General features: G+C 42.8%; 6 protein-coding genes across 7 annotated transcripts in view; 3 read left to right on the top strand and 3 right to left on the bottom strand.

Moving 5' to 3' along the window:
• Window positions 1-589: 589 nt before the first annotated feature.
• LOC131458523 (olfactory receptor 8G17-like) lies at window positions 590-2,155 on the top strand. Its single transcript, XM_058627685.1, has one exon. It carries the CDS (start codon window positions 613-615, stop codon window positions 1,552-1,554), a length of 942 nt encoding a protein of 313 aa, XP_058483668.1. The 5' UTR covers window positions 590-612; the 3' UTR covers window positions 1,555-2,155.
• Window positions 2,156-9,049: 6,894 nt separating this feature from the next.
• LOC131457994 (olfactory receptor 52E8-like) lies at window positions 9,050-10,243 on the top strand. The gene has a single exon (XM_058626576.1). It carries the CDS (start codon window positions 9,084-9,086, stop codon window positions 10,041-10,043), a length of 960 nt encoding a protein of 319 aa, XP_058482559.1. The 5' UTR covers window positions 9,050-9,083; the 3' UTR covers window positions 10,044-10,243.
• Window positions 10,244-10,956: 713 nt separating this feature from the next.
• Window positions 10,957-12,071, bottom strand: LOC131457996 (putative olfactory receptor 52L2). The gene has a single exon (XM_058626578.1). The coding sequence runs from the start codon at window positions 12,069-12,071 to the stop codon at window positions 11,127-11,129; it is 945 nt and encodes a 314-aa protein (XP_058482561.1). The 3' UTR covers window positions 10,957-11,126.
• Window positions 12,072-13,648: 1,577 nt separating this feature from the next.
• LOC131458564 (olfactory receptor 8G17-like) lies at window positions 13,649-14,894 on the bottom strand. Its single transcript, XM_058627738.1, has one exon. The coding sequence runs from the start codon at window positions 14,892-14,894 to the stop codon at window positions 13,950-13,952; it is 945 nt and encodes a 314-aa protein (XP_058483721.1). The 3' UTR covers window positions 13,649-13,949.
• Window positions 14,895-17,233: 2,339 nt separating this feature from the next.
• siah2l (seven in absentia homolog 2 (Drosophila)-like) overlaps window positions 17,234-19,812 on the top strand; it is a 75,792-nt gene continuing 73,213 nt past the window's right edge. The window contains exon 1 of one of the 2 annotated variants that reach the window (XM_058626558.1): window positions 17,234-17,323. The gene's annotated coding sequence lies outside the window, so the exon portion shown is untranslated. The remainder of the gene's footprint in view (window positions 17,324-19,812) is intronic. The other variant, XM_058626560.1, reaches the window with a different exon arrangement.
• On the bottom strand, window positions 18,619-19,566 carry LOC131457988 (olfactory receptor 52K1-like). The gene has a single exon (XM_058626567.1). It carries the CDS (start codon window positions 19,561-19,563, stop codon window positions 18,619-18,621), a length of 945 nt encoding a protein of 314 aa, XP_058482550.1. The 5' UTR covers window positions 19,564-19,566.

Below are 19,812 nucleotides of genomic sequence, written 5' to 3'. Positions count from 1 at the left end.
CCTTAGTGACAGAGGCAGCAGTGGATCAACAACTCCTGTGTGCTGTGATGTTAAAATCACTGAATTTCCTGTTGCTTGAGCCTTTTGAACTGAATACAATCAGCATCAAAACACATGTATGACATCTTCTGAACACGTTCAAGTCTTTATCTCACTGTTACACAGACTTTTTCACGGGAAGGGAAACTGAAGTTTGTAAACCACTCACTCTCCCACACCAAAGTCCATAGAGAAAATCAGAAAATCAATTTTAGCTCGATCCACTGCTGCCTCCGTCAGTGAGTTGACATTTTGTGCTGATGGTGTTTACAGCCACCCTTCATGAGTTAGTTCGTCTGAGTTAACTCTGGCTGTTAACGGTCTCTATGGTAACCGCAAAGGCGACGCAGAGATAGTGTCACGTCCCCTGTTGTTGAGAGTTCTATAAAAGCTGAGATCAGGTCGGTCTTTTAGCAGAAGTTGTTTGAAAGCTCTGATCGTTTGACAACTTCATGAACAGGAAGACGAACAAAAGTAAAAAAAAAACATCATTTAAATGTCAGCGTTTTAACTTGTGTTAGTTTTGATGACAAGCGCTGATCATGAAAACCTCTTCTGTTCTGTTCCAGGCTGATGGAAAACTACACATTCAACAGCATCACCCTGCAGCTGGAGGGGTTGAAGGTCACAGAGGTCTCTGTGTACCCGGTCTTTTTCTTCTTCTTGCTCTCCTACCTGCTCATCATCCTCATGAACGTGGGCATCGTGGTCCTGGTCTTCATCGACGAGAACCTGCACCAGCCCATGTACCTGCTCTTCTGCAACCTGCCCGTCAACGACATCGTCGGGAACTCCATCATGGTGCCGCGGCTGCTCTCGGACATTTTGCGGCCGCCGTCCGAGCGCCTCATCAGCTACTACGAGTGCGTGCTCCAGGCGTTCACCTCGCACATGTTCGGCACCACGTCCCACACGGTGCTCATGATCATGGCCTTCGACAGATACGTGGCCATCTGCAACCCCCTGCGCTACGCCGCCATCATGACCAACAAGACGGTGGTGAAGCTGACGGCGTCCGCTTGGGGCGTGGCCTTTGTTCTGGTCGGGATTCTGCTCGGCCTGACCATCCGGCTGAACCGATGCAGGACTCTGGTCACGAACCCTTTCTGTGACAACGTCTCGCTGTTCAAGCTCTCCTGCGAGAGCGTGTTCATCAACAACATCTACGGCCTCACGTTCACCGTGGTGCTGTTCTCGTCGTCCATCGGCAGCATTGTCCTCACGTACACGCAGATCAGCGTGGTTTGTCTTACCAGCAAGAACAAGTCTCTGAACAGCAAGGCCCTGAAGACCTGCAGCACTCACCTGGTGTTGTATCTCATCATGCTGATCAGCGGCTTCATCGTCATCATCCTGCACCGATTCCCCCAGTACTCAGAGTACAGGAAGCTGTCGGTCATTTTGTTTCACCTGGTCCCCGGCAGCCTCAACCCACTCATTTACGGCGTTCAGTCAAAAGAGATCCGGAAATTTCTGTTGAAACTGTTTCAGCCTAAGAAAGCTGTACCTTTATGATCATTTTAAACACAGCAAATTATGAAAATGGAAGAGTAGAACATTTTAAAGTCAGAATTCTGATTCTAAATTTACTTTTCTTTCTTTCAAAAAGTCTTTTTTACCTGTGGCCTAATACTCCTGTCTGTAAATATGCCAAGAACGTGGCTTCTTTTTGCCTGAATCCTGTACAAAACTAGTGTGGCGCGGGTAGGCGATAAAGTAAGAAATTATTAGAAGCTCGACAACGCCACCCCGGGAATTTCACCCAGGGAATTACTAGGTAATATTATAAAGGCACACAGTTCGGGTTACTGAGGGGGCAAGAGACGTGGTTCCAAGTTAACATATGTTTCTTTTATTAAACAATAATCCTAAAAACTTCAATAAAACTCATTCACACCAACAAAAATGGGGGGAAAAGAACCTTAACAGGGCTGAGGCCAAAGTGAGTGGACGAAGGCTAGGGCAGGGGAGGGATCCACCAAAGAAAAACACCACAATAATCACCAAGCACACGTGGCAGACCCTCTCAGTGACGAAAACCCGCTCCCAGGGACACAGCAAGACAAGACGGGAGGATGCCACCACCAGACCACCAGCACCACCACCACCGGCCTACAGCAACTGAAACAGGAGGAGGATAATAACAAATTAGTGGGGATTCATACATTCAAAACAAAAGCAAAACAGAACTAAACACGGGCAGGTCACAGGCCTAAATAAATCACATAACTTCACTACTGACAAGGAAAGAGAAAATGAAAGAAAACCAAAACAAAATCAAATTACTTAAATTACAAAACACAATCTTGAAATTAACTAAATAAAATTACATAAACAAAATCCCATTTAACCCAGACACAATACCCAAAAACAATATTGCACACTTTCTCCCACACACACACACTCGCTCCGTATAAGGGGGAAAATCCCCGGTAAAAACAGTTGTGCGGGGCTGCAGCCGAACGATCGCTTTGGCCCGGCGTATGCTTGGGCTGGCAGTCGGCGGTAAAGTTTCCGACGGCCACCGAATGACGCCACACGAGCCCGCAGCGGCCACCAACACGAACCAAAACTCAGTGGCTACAAAGCAGCAGCGGCTGTTAGATGGTTAAGATCACCTAATCAAAAGAACATTATTAACCACCGCTACGTACGTTACAATTAAGTTGGTTATATTTCACAATATACAGACGTACCTTCTTGTAGTAGTAACAACACTCACGAGAGGAGGAGCTACATACGCTCATACTGCTACACTAGGAAAAACCGAAGACAATCAGAAATGTTCAGAAAACATCGCGCTCACAATTATAGCGCTGGACTTTCAGTTTGCATTGTAAACTGTAATTCATTCACAGTTTGTCAATTATAACTTTCCTTCTCTTCGAGTTAAAGAATCAGGAGTTTTATTTCGACCACATCACAAAATGATCTCTGGTGTTTTAGAAATTCTGACGTGAAAGAAAAACTGATTCTCCCACTTTATTTATTATTCTAATTGCTCTTTTCTGAAGTTTAATTATAGTTATGGTATAGTAGATCTTTAAGTGTTCCACCCAAATTTTGACACAGTGTGATCTATAAGGCATTAAAAGTGAGAATCAGTATATATACACATATGTGTGTATAAATATATCAGACGTATTCCGTCTCAAACTGCTTGTGTCATGCACCAGAATGTCCAAAAAGGCAATTCATTTTCTGATTATATCAAGAAATGCTCCGACGTTAATGTTGACCTGCAAACATTTGCTCTTATATCTTCAACTCACCTGCTAATCTAATGTAACCCGAGTGCTGGGATTATCTGTCTGTTTGTACATATATTATATGTTGTTGTATGTCTGGCCAACGTCTCGCCCGTCGCTGCTTTATCAACAAGTTTAAATCGCTTCCTCGGAGTCACAGTGAAAATGTCGACTGTATATAAACTGTATTTCACGTGGATGATGTGTGAATAAAACTGAGATTAAATCAAATAAACTGGTGCTGAATGTCGATGAAAGAAAGCTGCTGTGCTGTTTTTCAAAAACAAAAAGAAAGTGCCGTCTTTTTTGTCCACAAAACGTGTCCCTGTCCAGTTGGTGGACTCTCATAAATGTCTGTGAATCTTAATTCCCTTAAATCCCAGATTGAAAGCAAAGCTCGGGTTCTTGTTCAGGAACAAACCATGTCTTACCTTCAACACCAGGATGACAGTCAGTGTGTATGATAATGCATGTTAAAAGTCTGATTTTAGTCGGACTAAGAGAATAATTCAGTTTAATTAATGCCCCATAAACACGTTAGTCCGACTAAAATCAAGCTGGTCTTAGTCGGATTAACATACTTATCATTATTAGTGTTGCATTAACTGACAAAATGTCCAAACAAGGTCAAAATGTCCTCACAAACATAGCTTATTCAGTTTTTTGGACCTCATAAAAGATATAAGTACAAGTACACACACACACACAGAGTCTGGTTTCCATGACTTCAGAGGACATTACGAGGACTTAACATTTATCGCCTGTAGACTTACTCTAACATGTCTTCACCTTAAAATGACCTTCATGCGGACCTGATTTTTTGTCTCCATAAGGTGAGATTTAGAGATTTAGAGAGTTAGAGAGAGTGAGAGAGTGTTAGAGAGTGTTAAAAGTTGTCTAAAGTGACATAATGACATAAACTGAATATCTTTGACATTTCATCAACCAAACAGATCTCATATCCAGGGTGTTTGCCTCAGTGAAATTCATTTTTGGGGGGATTTTTATCACATGTTTGATATAAATGATCTTCTTCTTCTTCTTCTTCTTCAAGTCAGGCTTCACTGTTCATACACTTAAATATGTGTGTGTTCCACATATTATGCATGTTGTGAGGACCGAAATCTCTTTACACACTTGTTTTCCTGATGGGGACAAAAACATCAGGTTTGTGTGAAGACATGTTAGCGTCAGTCTGCAGGACGGTGTCATGTCCTATGAAGTCACAGAAACCAGAGTGTGAGGACATTTTTCTCAGGGTTAAGACCTGCATGATGTCAGTGATGTGTCCTCGCTATCATATAAAAACAAGTGTGCGTGTGTGTGTTTCAGGTAATAGACATGTCCTCGTTGGAAATGTTAGCTTTCATATTCCCACGTTCACGCTCTCTTGTGTTTATCAGGTGAGCTCACCTCAGCCTCTGAGCGATGGAGAACCAGACGGACATCCTGCTCCTGGAGGGGTTAAAGGTCACGCCCCAGTCCACCATCCTTGCCTTTATCCTCCTCCTCCTCATCTATGTCTTTATCATGGTCTATCTGAGCAGCAGGAACGCGACCCTGAACGGCCGTGCACTGCAGACCTGCACCACTCAGCTCGCCGTCTACGTCATCATGCTCGTGTCGGGCTCCGTCGTCAACGCAAACTGGCCTCCATCATGTTCCACGTGGTTCTGCCCGCCCTGAACGCCATCATCTACAGACTGCAGATCAAAGTGGTGCGACAGAAAATCTTCATCATGTTCAGCAGCAAAACTACGACAATGAAATGTTAACATTTTTCATTTTTTATTAAAGTGCCTGTTAAACAGTAAACAACTGGTCTGGGTTTATTTCACCCTAAACATTTATTTTTCAACCATTCAGCCAAATTTAAATGACAACAACAGCTTAAAATGGGCCACACGGTGGTGTAGTGGTTAGCACTCGCGCCTTGCAGCGAGAAGACCCGGGTTCGAGCACCGGTTGGAACAAGGGCCTTTCTGCATGGAGCAAGTTTGCATGTTCTGTGTGCGTGGGTTCTCTCCGGGTTCCCCGGCTTCCTCCCACAGTCCAAAAACATGCAATGTGGGGATAGGTAAATTGAACACTCTAAATTGACCATAGGAGTGAGTGTGAGAGTGAATGGTTGTTTGTCTGTATCTGTGTGTGGCCCTGCGATGGACTGGCGAACTGTCCAGGGTGTACCCCGCCTATCCCCCGATGTAGCTGAGATTGGCACAGCACCCCCCGCGACCCTCTGGTGGAGGATAAAGCGGTAGATGATGATGATGATGACAACAGCTTAAAATGTATGATAAAACACTTGAGCTTAATGCTAACAACACAAGCTAACAACACTTGAGCTTCATGCTAACCACACAAGCTACACAATCTTAAAATGTATGATCTTAGGTTAAAAATCATGCAGATAAAGTGAGCCGAGACCTTTGAAAAGCTTCAGTCATGTGACCTTTCTGTAGTTTGACAGGTCGCTATGTAAGCTCAGTCGCTGCGTTAGCTGAGAAGCTACGGTAGCTCATGTTGTAATTATTTTAACCTCTGACAGTAAAGGTGCAAAAGCTCAAACGAATCAAAAACCTTTGTCTGGTTTAATCAACATGATCAAGCTAAACCTCGATAGCTAAAGCTTCTCCAACTCAACACTGTGTTAGCTTCATGCTCACAACACAAGCTAACCAAAGTTTAGGCTAATGCCAACCAAACAATCTAACAACACTTGAGCTTCATGCTAACAACATATGCAAACAAAACGTTAAATTAATGCCAACAACACAAGCTTGATGCTTACAACAGATGCTAATAAAATGATAAGTTAATGCAAACAACACGAGCTTCTTGCTAACAACACAAGCAGACAACCCTAGAGCTTCATGCTAACAACACAAGCAAACAACACTTCAGCTTCATGGTAACAACACTTGGGCTTCATGCTAACAACACTTCAGCTGCATGCTAACAACACAAGCAAACAACACTTGGGCTTCATGCTAACAGCACTTGGGCTTCATGCGAACAACACACACAAACAACAGTAGAGTTTCATGCTACCAACGTAAACAAACACCACTGGAGCTTCATGCTAACAACACTTGGGCTTCATGCTAACAACACTTCAGCTGCATGCTAACAACACAAGCAAACAACACTTTGGCTTCATGCTAACAACACTTAGGCTTAATGCGAATGTAACCGGTGGAGTTTTGCGGTCTGCGTTGTACGATGAATATCTTTTGGAGGTAGTCTCTGTTTATTTCTGACACAAGGCAAGTGAAAGAAAACTCCCATCAGCATGTGAAACACAGGGAAACGTGCCCTCTATAAAATAAACATGTACAGCTTGTCAAATTTAGCATGATAATCTCCATATTAGCATAATGACAATGCTAAACAATACAGAAATCACACAAGCGCACATCACGTACCTCTCCCACAACATGCAGCAGCAGAAGGGGAGAGGTGAGGGCAGACACACCCTTAAATACTGGGTGGGCACCTCAAAAGTGAACGTGGGGGACAGAAAATCATGAAGGTTCCACATGACAACTTAACCTGCCGTGTCAGGGTAAAATATAAAAATAAAAACTGAAAACATACATTTTGTGCAATTTAAAATAAAAAAGCAAATAAAATAAATATCAGGTATTCAATAAATTGCAGTACCTTAAAAAAATATAGTGTAGTAACTGACCCTGTTACACGAACAACACTAGAGCTTCATGCTAACAACACACGCGAACAACAGTAGAGCTTGATGCTACCAACGTAAACAAACACCACTTGAGCTTCATGCTAACAACACAAGCTAACAACACTTCAGCTTCATGCTAAAAACACTTCAGCTGCAATGAATGTACGCAACCGGATGTGCCCGGACTAGTGCCCGCACAGGGAGGTGCTACGGTGGTGAGAGGAGTGGTGAGGATTTCTGATGACGACATCAAATTAAGGAAGTGCCGATCCGCTTCGCAGAGCCCAGGAAAACAATACAACACTATTTTCTCAGCAGTGGCTGAACTGTTGTTCTGAAACTTTAGGGTTTCATAAACGAGGTAATGACGCAGATACACACACACAAACGCAGCGCTAATTGGAGCTTCCGGTCTATGAGGCCTTTAATAGCGTGTTGCTAATCACATGTTTGATTTTCACGTGATCATGTGATCACATTCACCGTCACTGAGTCTGAATAAATGAGACCAAGAAGAAGCAGAGACATCAGCGTCTGTGGAGAGACACACACACAGGTGACACACACACACACACACACACCTGTGCAGCCTCATCATGAAAAATGTTTGCTTCAATGTTTGCTGAGAGTCTCGGGAGGAAATTTTGTTATGCTTGCATAATGACAATAAAGAATCTTGAATCTTGAATCTTGAATCTTGAATCTTGAAAAACAAACTCTCTGTTTTTGTATTTATATTTCATATATTTGAAATACTCATAATATTCCACATTCTACTCTGAAGTGAAACACTTTGATGAAGAATGTCTTTATTTAAATTTATTCGATTTTTGCATCAGATATGATGGTTGATCACATGAGATTTACTCCTCTTCCTCATGTATGTTTTTTTATTTCACTCCTCAAACGAAGCAAACACACTCACTCACACACACACACACACACACACACACAAGAAAACATGCATGAACAATGAGAATAATCTCTTCAGAATGATCTGTTGTTACACAAGTTCAAATGAAGGCAAAATGTCATTTACAAAATATTACAATCTACTAATCTGTACATTTTTAACCAGTGAAGAAAATAACTGTCAGTTCTCCTGATCATCCATATGACGTGTGTATATGTATATTCTCTGTTAGTAAATCAATAAATACTAAAATGATCGACATTTACAAAACATAAAAGACAATTTATTTCAAATATGTAGTCCATATTCAAAGAACTGGGCTTATGTGCTTACATTTCGCCAAGTTTAGATGATCCTCTACGTTTCCAATAGTGATCTTACAACTAAATATGAGAGAAAACTACCAGCAGGTATTGTTCTTGTTCTGAATTCATCTCTTTATAGACGATTCTCGCGTCTCTTTTTTGTACAATTACAACACAACAAGTTCATATTTGGCAAAGTACTTCCCCTGTATTTCTTCAGTTGTTGAGTTCTATACTATGTATACTGTGTACTGCTTTGTTATCTGATGACTCTGTTACTTTAGTGGAAGACAGAGGCCAAAGTCTGAAAATGAAGTTTGTAAACCCCTCACTCTCCCACACCAAACCCCATAGAGAAAATCAGTAATTTCAACATCACAGCACACAGGAGTTCACAGGAGTTGTTGATCCACTCCTGCCTCCATCACTAAGTTCAAATGTCTTTTTTTGTCAATTCGGCTTTTGAAATCCTTTGTTCAGATTGACCTCAGTGACACAAAGTGACCACACGAGGCAGCAGTAGCCCAGCAGCTCCAGTGTCCCAGCCAGCTAAAATCACTGATTTTCTCTATGGACTTTGGTGTGGGAGAGAAACTGTCTGTCTAACAGTGAGATAAAAACATCTTAAATTTAAACTGACGTAGATTATGTCAAGTGAGTGTCAAACATGTGTATGAATGAAGAAATACATCATTATTATCAGGAATATTATAATATGCCACGTTTACGTTTTGTTCTAGGTGATAAAGATGGAAAGAGAAAGTAAAATGTTTGAATTCATCTTCATATCTAGTGTTTATATGAGTCAGTAAATCTGTGACATGTCGTGTTTCTCTTTCTCCTCTCTCAGATGTTATGATCATGTGACCCGCGCCGCCACTCTGCTGATGGAGAATATAACAGTGGGTGTGGACATCCTGCTCCTGGAGGGGCTGAGGGTCACGCCCCAGTCCTCCGTCCCCGCCTTCGTCCTCCTCCTCCTCATCTACGTCTTCATCATGGTGTCAAACCTCGGCCTGGTGCTGCTGATCGCCACCGAGCGCAGCCTCCATCAGCCCATGTACCTGCTCTTCTGCAACATGAGCGTGAACGACGCGTTCGGGGCATCGACCGTCATCCCTCACCTGCTGATGGACGTCTTCACGCCGCTGACTCAGCGCTACGTTCACTACCATCAGTGCGTAGTGCAGGCGTTCTGTGCCCACTTCCACGGAGCCACGTCACACAACGTGCTCACGATCATGGCGTTCGACCGCTACCTGGCCATCTGCAAGCCGCTGCGCTACGCCGCCATCATGAGCAACAGGATGGTGGTGGCGCTGTCGGCGTGGGCGTGGGCGGCTGCCTTCGTGATGGTGGCGGCGCTGGTGGCCCTCAGTGCGCGCCTGTCACGGTGCAGACACATCATTAGGAACCCGTTCTGCGACAACGCCTCGCTGTTCAAGCTCTCCTGCGAGAACGTCCTCATCAACCATGTGTACGGCCTCGGCACCGCCGCGTCCACCATGGCGTGCTCCCTCTCCGCCGTCACGCTCACGTACCTGCGCATCGCCACGGTGTGCTTGAGCCGCAGGGACGCGGCGCTGAGCGGCCGCGCGCTGCAGACGTGTGCGTCGCACCTCGCCGTCTACGTCATCCTGCTGCTGTCGGGCAACGTCATCCTCATCCTGCACCGCTTCCCGCAGCTCTCCCAGCACAGGAAGCTCGCCTCCGTCCTGTTCCACGTGGTCCCGCCCGCCATGAACGCCGTCATCTACGGCCTGCAGATCAAAGTGGTGCGGGAGAAGATCGTCGTCATCTTCAGCAAGAAGAAGTCGCAAAACGGAGCGGAGAAACGAGCGAGTTGAAGCAACGCTGTGCTGTGACAGCGATCGAGCTCCCACACCAAACCTCACAGCTAAAATCACTGAGTTCACTGTCCCTTTAAATCCACCATCACTGACCGATATATCGCAAAACCTGACAGATTGAATCTATCTGATCCTTATTATTATTATTATTGTTATGATTATTATTATTATGACTATTATTATAATGTTTGTGAACAGGTGGACTGCTGTGGAGGGGCCCCTCGGCCCCTCAGCTCTGCCCACCCCATTACAACAGCCCTGCTGCTAAAAAAATAAGCAAATGTTTTCAATGAGAATAATTAAAAGTAATTTCATGAATATGACATAAATGTTTCTTTGTTTCTTAAATGAGTTGTTGTTACACGTTCTATTGATATTTTCTGAGATATTATGAAACACAATCACTTGCGTTCTCCCTATTTATTTATAATATGTACCTGCTAAATAAATAAATATCAATGTTTCATTGGACCCGAAACATCACATTCATCCACCAAACATTTATCGATTTATTACTTTATTTGGAAACATTTAAAAAATGCAGTCTTTGTGTCGACGAAGGCGTGAAGAAAACGAAAGGTTTCGCAAGAGGTGAAAAGGTGTGGAAAGAATCAAGGAAAACGAGTGACAAAAACACGGGATTCAAGATTTGAATAATTAGTGAAACTTGTAAATAAAAGATGAACTAAGAATAAACAAGAGTGTTGAAGCTGTAAAATCTATGAAAACGTTTTTTAGGTCATATATACATACAGTATATATGTATTTATGTATATGTATATTTATATAGTACATGCATTTATATACACACATATTTAAAAAATAATAAAATATTGAAGTAGAATATTTTGTTAAAATGCTGTAATTCATGTTTACACACCTGTAGAGCCTTCACAGTCCACCGGGGGACCACAACCAAAACCTCACTGTTTGTCTGTGGACGAATGAATCTCATAAGCAATAAAAGATATAAATATAAATATAAATAGATATAGATATAGATATATATAGATTTATATATGGTCAAAACACCAGAGGTCAAATATAAACCGTCACTGTGGCGACGTCAGGTGTGGACGTTTAAAGGGCCAGATGAGCTCTCCGGCGCCGGAACACGTTGGACAAGCACCTGTGTATTTCATGTGACTGCAGGCCGTAGATGACGGGATTCAGGCTGCCGGGGACCACGTTGAAGAGGATGGCCGAGATCTTCCTGTACTCATCATGCTGGGGGAAGCGGTGCAGCGCGATGCTCACCATCCCACTGAGCAGCATGAGCAGGTAGAGGCACAGGTGCGTGCCGCACGTCTTCAGTGCTCGGCCGTTCAGCGACGCACTCTTGCCGCGCAGGCACGCAACCGTGACCTTGGCGTACGTGAGGACGACGGAGCCGATGGAGGAGGAGAACAGCAGCACGGTGAAGGTCAGGCCGTACACGTTGTTGACGAGGGAGCTCTCACAGGAGAGTTTGAAGAGCGAGGCGTTGTCGCAGAACGCGTTCGTGACCAGCGTCCGGCATCGGTTCAGCCGCGCGGTCAGACTCAGCAGAACCACCACCAGCGCGAAGGCCACGCCCCACGCGGACACCGTCAGCTTGATCACCATCCGGTCCGTCATGATGGCGGCGTAGCGCAGCGGCTCACAGATGGCCAAGTACCTGTCGAAGGCCATGATCATGAGCACGGTGTGGGCGTTGGTGCCGGACATGTGCGCGGTGAACGCCTGCATCAGACACTCATAGTAGTGAATGAAGCGCTCTGACGGCGGCGCCAGGACGTCGGCCAGGACCCGGGGAACCAGGAGCGAGTTCCCCATGACGTCGTTGACGGACAGGTTACAAAAGAGCAGGTACATGGGCTGGTGCAGGCTTCTGTCCATCCAGATCAGCACCATGATGCCTAGGTTGGCGACAAAGATGAAGATGTAGACGAGGAGCAGAGCGACAAAGACGGGGTACCTGCTCGTCTTGGTGACCTTGATTCCCTCGAGCTGCAGGATGAGGCTGTTGTACGTGGCGTTGTCCATCTGAGCTGCACAGAAAACAAGCACAATTTCAAACAAACAGACTTCGTGCAAAAGTGCTCAACGGACCTGGAAGGATGAGTCAGGATTGTTGTTGAAATGTAGTTCAATGAGTTTCTGGCTCTGGCAGAGCAATTTAAAGGGGAATTCTGGTATTTTTTTGACCTTTTGGCTGCAGTGTCGTATTATCTGTGACAAACTGGTATACTGGTATCTGGTACTGACTGAGTCTGATATGGAGCAACTGTAACAGAACAATTTCCTTCGGGATAATAAAAGTATTCTGATTCTAAAACTCCTCTCTCCAACTCTCACTCATTTCCAGCTTCTTCTTCTTCTTCTTCTTCTTCCTGCAACGACCCTCAGGTCTTGCCTGAGCCTGTATCTGTACCTAAAGTACAGACTTTGAGTAACACACTGCTCTGGTAATCTTGTCAGACTCTTACAACAACAATCCCAGCCATTTATCGGCAAAAAATTTGCACCTTTTCAAGTCACGATTGCCCCACTGCAGACATCTGCTCCTGAACCAAGTATGAAACCAATGATGAAAGTAACTATTCATGTGCACAACCACATTTATAAACACTGGAAATCCCTCGTTCTGAAAAACAGTGGAGCACAAAGAATCGACTCATGTGCACGTGTGACTGAGAGCAGAGTTTCACTCAGGAGCATCTACAGGCGAGCAGTCACCTGGTGGGAGGCGGTCAGTGAACGCCAGTGCCAGCCTCCAGCCGCTGTTTTTTAAGAATGCGGCTGCTCTCAGGGGAGAGCGCGGCGTCACGCCTCAGCATGCTTTGCTTTTGGAAGTCTCTACCGGTGACTTTTTCTTCTTTCCGATATCCCCCAAACTGACTCCTCTTGTGGATAAACTCGTTTTTAGATGGAGGCCTCAGAAATAGTCATTTTGTGTATTTTCCTTGTACAAAAATGTCAAAATTCGATTGAAATCAAATGAATCATTCAAGAATGAATAAGACGTGAAAGTTTCATGTTGACAGGGTTAAATGGTGCTGCTTAAATGCAGCTCATAACAGGATCCTTTATTTACTAATTGTTTCTGACTATTGTCATTAGAATTACTTTGAACTGAGGTGATAAACAGTCTCCACATGCTACAACCATTGTGGACTGTTTCCCTCACTGTTGTCAGTCTCCATTTCACATATGTGTTTTCTGTGAGTAAACTAACGCTGTCTTACTGTGTCGTCTCTGACTTCTATCACTCTCGGTGCGTCTCCTTCCGTCACCGTCTCCTGGTGAGCAGAAGGCAAATCGGTTCTATTCTCTTCTATTCTACTCCAACCGATTAAAACACATTTCAGTGATGTATGTTGTCAAATTCATTGACTGTAAAACTGACTGTGCGTGTGTGAGTGTTTGTGAGACACCAGTGAATGGATGAGTGCAACCCACCAGAGTGAGCGATGATGTTTACACCGAGGAAACTGAACGTTTGACACAAGGAAAAAGTTACAAATTCGCTTTATTTCTGATCTGATTCATCTGACACGTGCAGGTGTAAACAGTGGATATACAGTAAATCCATGTGCACTTTTCCATTATACAGTTCTAACTCGACTCTACAAGTTATTTTTTTGCTTTTCCATTAGTGATAGAACCTGATACTGTCTTGTACCGACACAAGAATCAAAGCGTTAATTGCCAACATTTAGCAAAGGAAATGTCTAAAATGTCAATATTTAACAGAGGAGTCTGGTGTATTACACTAAACCACCCGTTCACTGGTGTGTCAGTTCGGACAGAGTCTATGCTCCGGTCATGCAGGAAGTACTGAATGATTCTGTGAACCGTGAGGGTGAGCCGAGCTACAACTGTGGGAAGGAAAAGTGCCATTTAACTCCAGGTTAACACTCGTCATTTGCAAGGCGCCACTGCTTTGGTTCGAAACAGTCTTGACATGGATTTGCAGATTTCTGCAGACTGAACTCCATAAATGACAGGGTTCAAGCTCCCAGGGATGATGTGAAACAAAATGGCCGACAGCTTCCTGTAGTCTGAGTACTGAGGGAAGCGGTGAAGGATAATGACGATGAAACCGCTGATCAGCATGATGAGATACGCCACCAGGTGAGTGCTGCAGGTCTTCAGGGCTTTGCCGTTCAGAGACTTGTTCTTGCTGGTCAGACAGACCACGGTGATCTGCGTATATGTGAGGACGATGCTGCCTATGGACGACGAGAGTAAGACCACGGAGAACGTGAGGCCGTAGACGTTATTAACAAAAACACTCTCACAGGAGAGTTTAAACAGCGAGGCGTTGTCACAGTAAGGATTCATGATCCAAGACCTGCATCGGTTCAGCCTGATGGTCAGACCGAGCAGAATCCCGACCAGAACAAAGGCCGCGCCCCAGGCGGACGCTGTCAGCTTCACCACCATTTTGTTGTTCATGATGGAAGCGTAGCGCAGGGGGTTACAGATGGCTACATATCTGTCAAAGGCCATGATCATGAGTGCCGTGTGAGCGGTGGCACCAAACATGTGCGTGGTGAACGCCTGGACCACACACTCATAGTAACTGATGACGCGCTCAGAGTGAGGACGCAGCATGTCTATGAGCAGCCGCGGCAGCATGATGGAGTTCCCAACGATGTCGTTGACGGGCAGGTTGCAGAAGAGCAGGTACATGGGCTGGTGCAGGTTCTTGTCTGTGACAACCAGGAGCACGACGCCTGCGTTCACGATCACGATGAACACGTAGGAGAGAAAGAAGCAGAGGAAGACAGGGTAGACGGAGGCCTCGGAGAGTTTCAAACCCTCCAGCTGCAGCATAATGCTGTTTAATGAGGAGTTTTCCATCAACCTGCGATGAACACAAACGTACAACACAATCAATGATCATTATACTGTACATCCCATGTGCAATGTAACCATTAAGATAGGATACAATCATCCTTAAACAACTGGTGTAAGAGCAGCAAAGAAAGAAAGGTAATAAATAACAAACATGCATTTTTATGTCTATGAATGTCCAATTAAGAACACATCGAGTATTAGGATTATAAACATAGAACACTTGAAATGTTGCACTTATCATAAGGGTTATTTCTACTTTGCAATCCTTGTTTGCACTGTAAATATCGGACTTGGTTATTTAATGACTTTTCGTGAGACTTTTCACTTTTTATAATCTTAATGGTCAACATTTGTCTACACTGCACATTCAGAAATGTGCAATATAATGTCCGTTATTTATTACCTTAACCTTGACTGTACTACTGTAAAATTCCCCACATTGTGAGACTAATGATTATGTTATCCTGCTCTGTAGTTTACCTGCTTTGAATCCTCTCGAGTGTCTTCGGTCGCAAGCCTGTTGTGTTAGATTTCTTCTTTGGTAGAACTTTTATATGGTGACAGATTTAATCTCAGGAGACTTGACCCTTGTTTACCTTCGTGATTTTTTTTTTAAAATGAATTAATAGCTTTAAAACCCTTTTAAAACCCTACCGTCCTTAAACTATCCTTTATATGAAGCAAAAGAGACAAAGAAAAACAAAAAATAACTGAACCTTTTCCTTTTTGTTGTTACCTCTCGCCACAATTATTTTCTAACGATATGATATAAAGAAAATCTTGGAACTGTTTGCAGTTTCAGCTGTATCTGTCTCTATAAAAATAAACAATTATTAGTGGCTACGTGAAACACATTAAAAACTATGACATGCATCTTTTTGGGCCATATTTAACAAAATGAAGGTAACAAATACCTCAGGCAAAGGTGTTTTGTATTTGGCTTTGTTTCATTTCATTTGTGAGCAGCGTAACTCAAAACATCAGGCACGGATACTGTGGGAAACTCAACGGCCATTTTATTTAATTCGCTAAAAAGAAATAAATAGTAACTCTGAGCACACTATTGTTTTTACATTTTACACCAGTACTGGCTCTTGTTGAACTTGCTGCTGAGCTCGAGGTTTGAAAATTCACTTCCATGATGCTAACAGGACCACATCAGTCAGCTGAAACCCACAGGTACGTTTACATGTACTTGTTTAAAAGTTGTTGAAACATTTGCTCGGATAATGCTAGCAGATGTCTGTTGGTGAGAAGTAAAAGAAACAACTAATAAGTAAATCAATGCTGCAGTGTTTTAGTGTGTAACATAAGCTAAAGGGAGCTAACGTTAGCTCGCGCGCTAACGTTCGGGCCGTTAGCTAATGGGAGCTAGCGTTAGCTCTGGCGCTAACGTTTGCGGCTGTTACCGAATGGGCGCTAACGTTAGCTCGCGCGTTACCGTTCGCGACTGTTAGCTCGCGCGTTACCGTTCGCGACTGTTAGCTCGTGTTAGCGCACGGGCTAACGTTAGCGTCTATTAGCTCGTGTGAATTGCAAATGTATGCCTGAGTGGTGGTAAGCTAACTTCTGAAGATGACAATATTTAACATTAGCCAACCAAAACACTGTGAATTGTTTTCATTATTTATCGTCAGCAATTTAATTGAGACCTTTATCAAGCTGCTGTTTGCTACGCTGGGAGAGGTGAGTAGCTAATGGCATTGATGTTATATTGTACTTGTTTTTATTGTTCTTCATTTGATGGCTGTTATTTTCACCCATGTTTTATGTATTTTCTTGCTAGTGTGAGCTTTCATATGTCTTTTATTTATTATTCTGTGCAGCACTTTTAATTTTTTTCTGATTCTGCTCAGCTGAGGCATCTTGTATTGAGACATTTTAGCTAATAACCTTTGTAAATCATAGGTTTTTCTGAGGATAAAAAATATTTAGTGTGAATTATTAATTATTTCTTGTGGACTTGGATGCAGGAACAGCTTTGATTGAGGATTTTACACTTGTGGAGGTATTTGAAACATTTCAGCTAATGTTTTTTAGTCAATGTATTTTTCCCGTTTTGATTATAAGCATTTTGTTTTTATAAATCATGCACTGACAGGTAACAAAAGTACTTAGGCAAAATAATCCTATGTGTTTTGGGTCTATTTCTTTATGTGCAGAATGTGTGTTTTTGTCTGTGCATAACTGTTACAGAAATAAACTACATTTTATTTGAAATTGTGGTTGGGTGGTCACCAAGTAGATGGAAAACATATTCAAGTCCTACATTTGGTCAATGTTTGCTCGATGTCCAAGTAGTTAAGTGTTTGCAAACGTGTCTTTCTTGCTTTCTTTGACAGGTCTGCAATTTTCGTTGCTCATTTTGGGAGGAGTGCAGGAAGTCAGATGCTACTGTTTTGTCACTGACGTAAAGCCGGGCCAAAACGCTGGTAAGTCTGACATGATATTGTTTCATAATAAGCACTTCTGCCCTAAAAAAACACAGGATTATCTTTATTGCTTTCAATACTGAATAACATTTTTTTTTTGTCTAGTTTATTTTTGATATACATGGTGGCTAAACTATAGTTGATTGTTGGATTACAATGCTAACATCTAGTGCTGTTGGTGTTCTTTTATGGTTTTAAATGTGATGGTGAGGTGGAACCTCCCGTATGATGTTGACATTATGCTCAACTACTGTTTGGTTTGATCAAAACAGATTTACTGTTATTGCAAATGAAAGGGTTAGCTTTCACATTGCATATAATGTCATGTTAAATCGCGGCTGCCATATAAAATCGCACTAGCCAAATTACCCATGACCACTTTGGCTCACCTGCGCAAGACACTTCAAAACCAGCGACCAAGAATTCTCAATGGTAGGAGCTGCTGATATTTAACCTAATTGTTTTTTATGGTCACAGTTAGAATCTAATGCTACAGACATTGCATGCATATGGTTCATATTAGTATTGTCTTGGCCAACATTAGCAGCTAATATTTGTGCCTCCGCCATTGCATAGTTATCGTAATATAAGCATTGTTTTGGCCCAACATTATTAGCTTAGACTATAGACACAGAATGTTATGGTTAAAAATGTTATGTTGCCCAGTATTAGCAGCTAATGCTACCAACACTGCATGGTTATGATATTAACCATAACCCTGCAGTATATATTATTGGCCAATATTGTGTTGGCCAATATTAGCAACTAATGCTACTGATACTGCATGGTTATTATTTGAGTTGTTAAGATTAATATGTGTCATGTGTTGCAGCTGTTAACGCTACTGACATTGCACAAAAGCAAGTAAAACTGTCCATATATATGATCCACAAAGCTAAAAGACTTTTTGGGATTGGTTTTATTTACCTTTTTATATCAATATTCTCATGACCATACTTAAGTGACAATATTTATTTATTTTACAGCAATCCGATTATGTTATGTTAGCCTGTTAGTTGTCTTTTCAACAGAAAACCATTTTCTTCTGTTAATATATATATATTTAAATTTTCCCTCCACAGGTAATTAAGTAAGTAAAAGCAATTTTTTTCTAAATCTGGCCTCAGTCATAATCCAGAACTAAGTGGTAAGTATTTTGTTTCTCAAAAGTTCATTAAAACACTTTAAAACACAAAGAACTTAGTGTTTTTCACAAAACGAAGAGTAGAGCAGGAAGTTCTTGGTACACATTTTGTATCCCCTATGAATGAATAAAAAAACAACTCAAACTAAATTTAACATGATGGCAACATTTTTTTGGACTCAAACAATTTTAACAAAAACTTTCGTACTTCTTTGGACTGCACTCCGTAAATAACTGGGTTGAGGCTCCCGGGGACGATATGAAACAAAATGACACACAGTTTTCTGTAGTCCGTGTACTGAGGGAAGCGATGCAAAATAATGTTAGCCATTCCAGTCAACATCAAAATCAGATACACAACCAGGTGAGTGCTGCAGGTTTGTAAGGCTTTACTGTTCAGAGACTTGCTCTTACTGGTCAGACAGACCACAGTGATCTTAGTGTAGGTGAGAACTGTGCTGCCTATAGAAGCTGTGAACAGGATCACCGTGAACGTGAGGCCATAGACATTGTTAATGAAGACGCTCTCACAGGAGAGTTTAAACAGTGACGCATTGTCACAGTAGGGGCTATGGATCATAGCTCTGCATCTGTTCAGCCTGATGGTCAGACTGAGCAGAACCCCAACCAAAACCAAGGCCACTCCCCAGGCGGAAGCCGTCAGCTTGACCACCATTTTGTTGGTCATTATGGCAGCGTAGCGTAAAGGATTACAGATGGCCACATATCTGTCAAAGGCCATAATCATGAGCACAGTGAGACTGGCAGTACCGAACATGTGTGAAGTGAAAGCTTGAACCACACACTCATAATAACTGATGAGACGTTCAGAGGGAGGACGCAGCATGTCTATGAGCAGACGTGGCACCAAGATGGAGTTCCCAAGTATGTCATTAAATGGCAGATTGCAAAAAAGCAGGTACATGGGCTGGTGCAGGTTTTTGTCAGCGAAAACCAGCACAACAATGCCAACATTTGCAAACATTATGAACAGATAGGCGAAGATGAAGAAGAGAAAGACTAGGTAGGCAGAGTCCTGTGGGACATTTAAGCCCTCCAGCTGGAGTGTGAGGCTGTTGTATGTGTAGTTTTCCATCAGCCTGAAAGAGGAAAGACAGTGAAGTTACCACAGATAATTCTAGAAACAAAATAGACTGAAAAACACATAAAGCCATTATCATTTTAAACGCTATAGAACATTGAAGAACATCATTTGAGCTAAACGGCTTTGCAGTTACAGCCAATATCGGCAGGTGCTGTAATATTGTACAGTAAGTATTTGTGGAGGTTTTTCTCCTGCTAATGAAATCTGCCATGTTGATTTTTTCATCATGATTGTTAAACA

The sequence above is a fragment of the Solea solea genome, chromosome 4 (genome assembly GCF_958295425.1).
Source record: "Solea solea chromosome 4, fSolSol10.1, whole genome shotgun sequence".
NCBI lineage: Eukaryota > Metazoa > Chordata > Actinopteri > Pleuronectiformes > Soleidae > Solea > Solea solea.
This window is presented reverse-complemented; position numbering and strand designations above follow the sequence as displayed.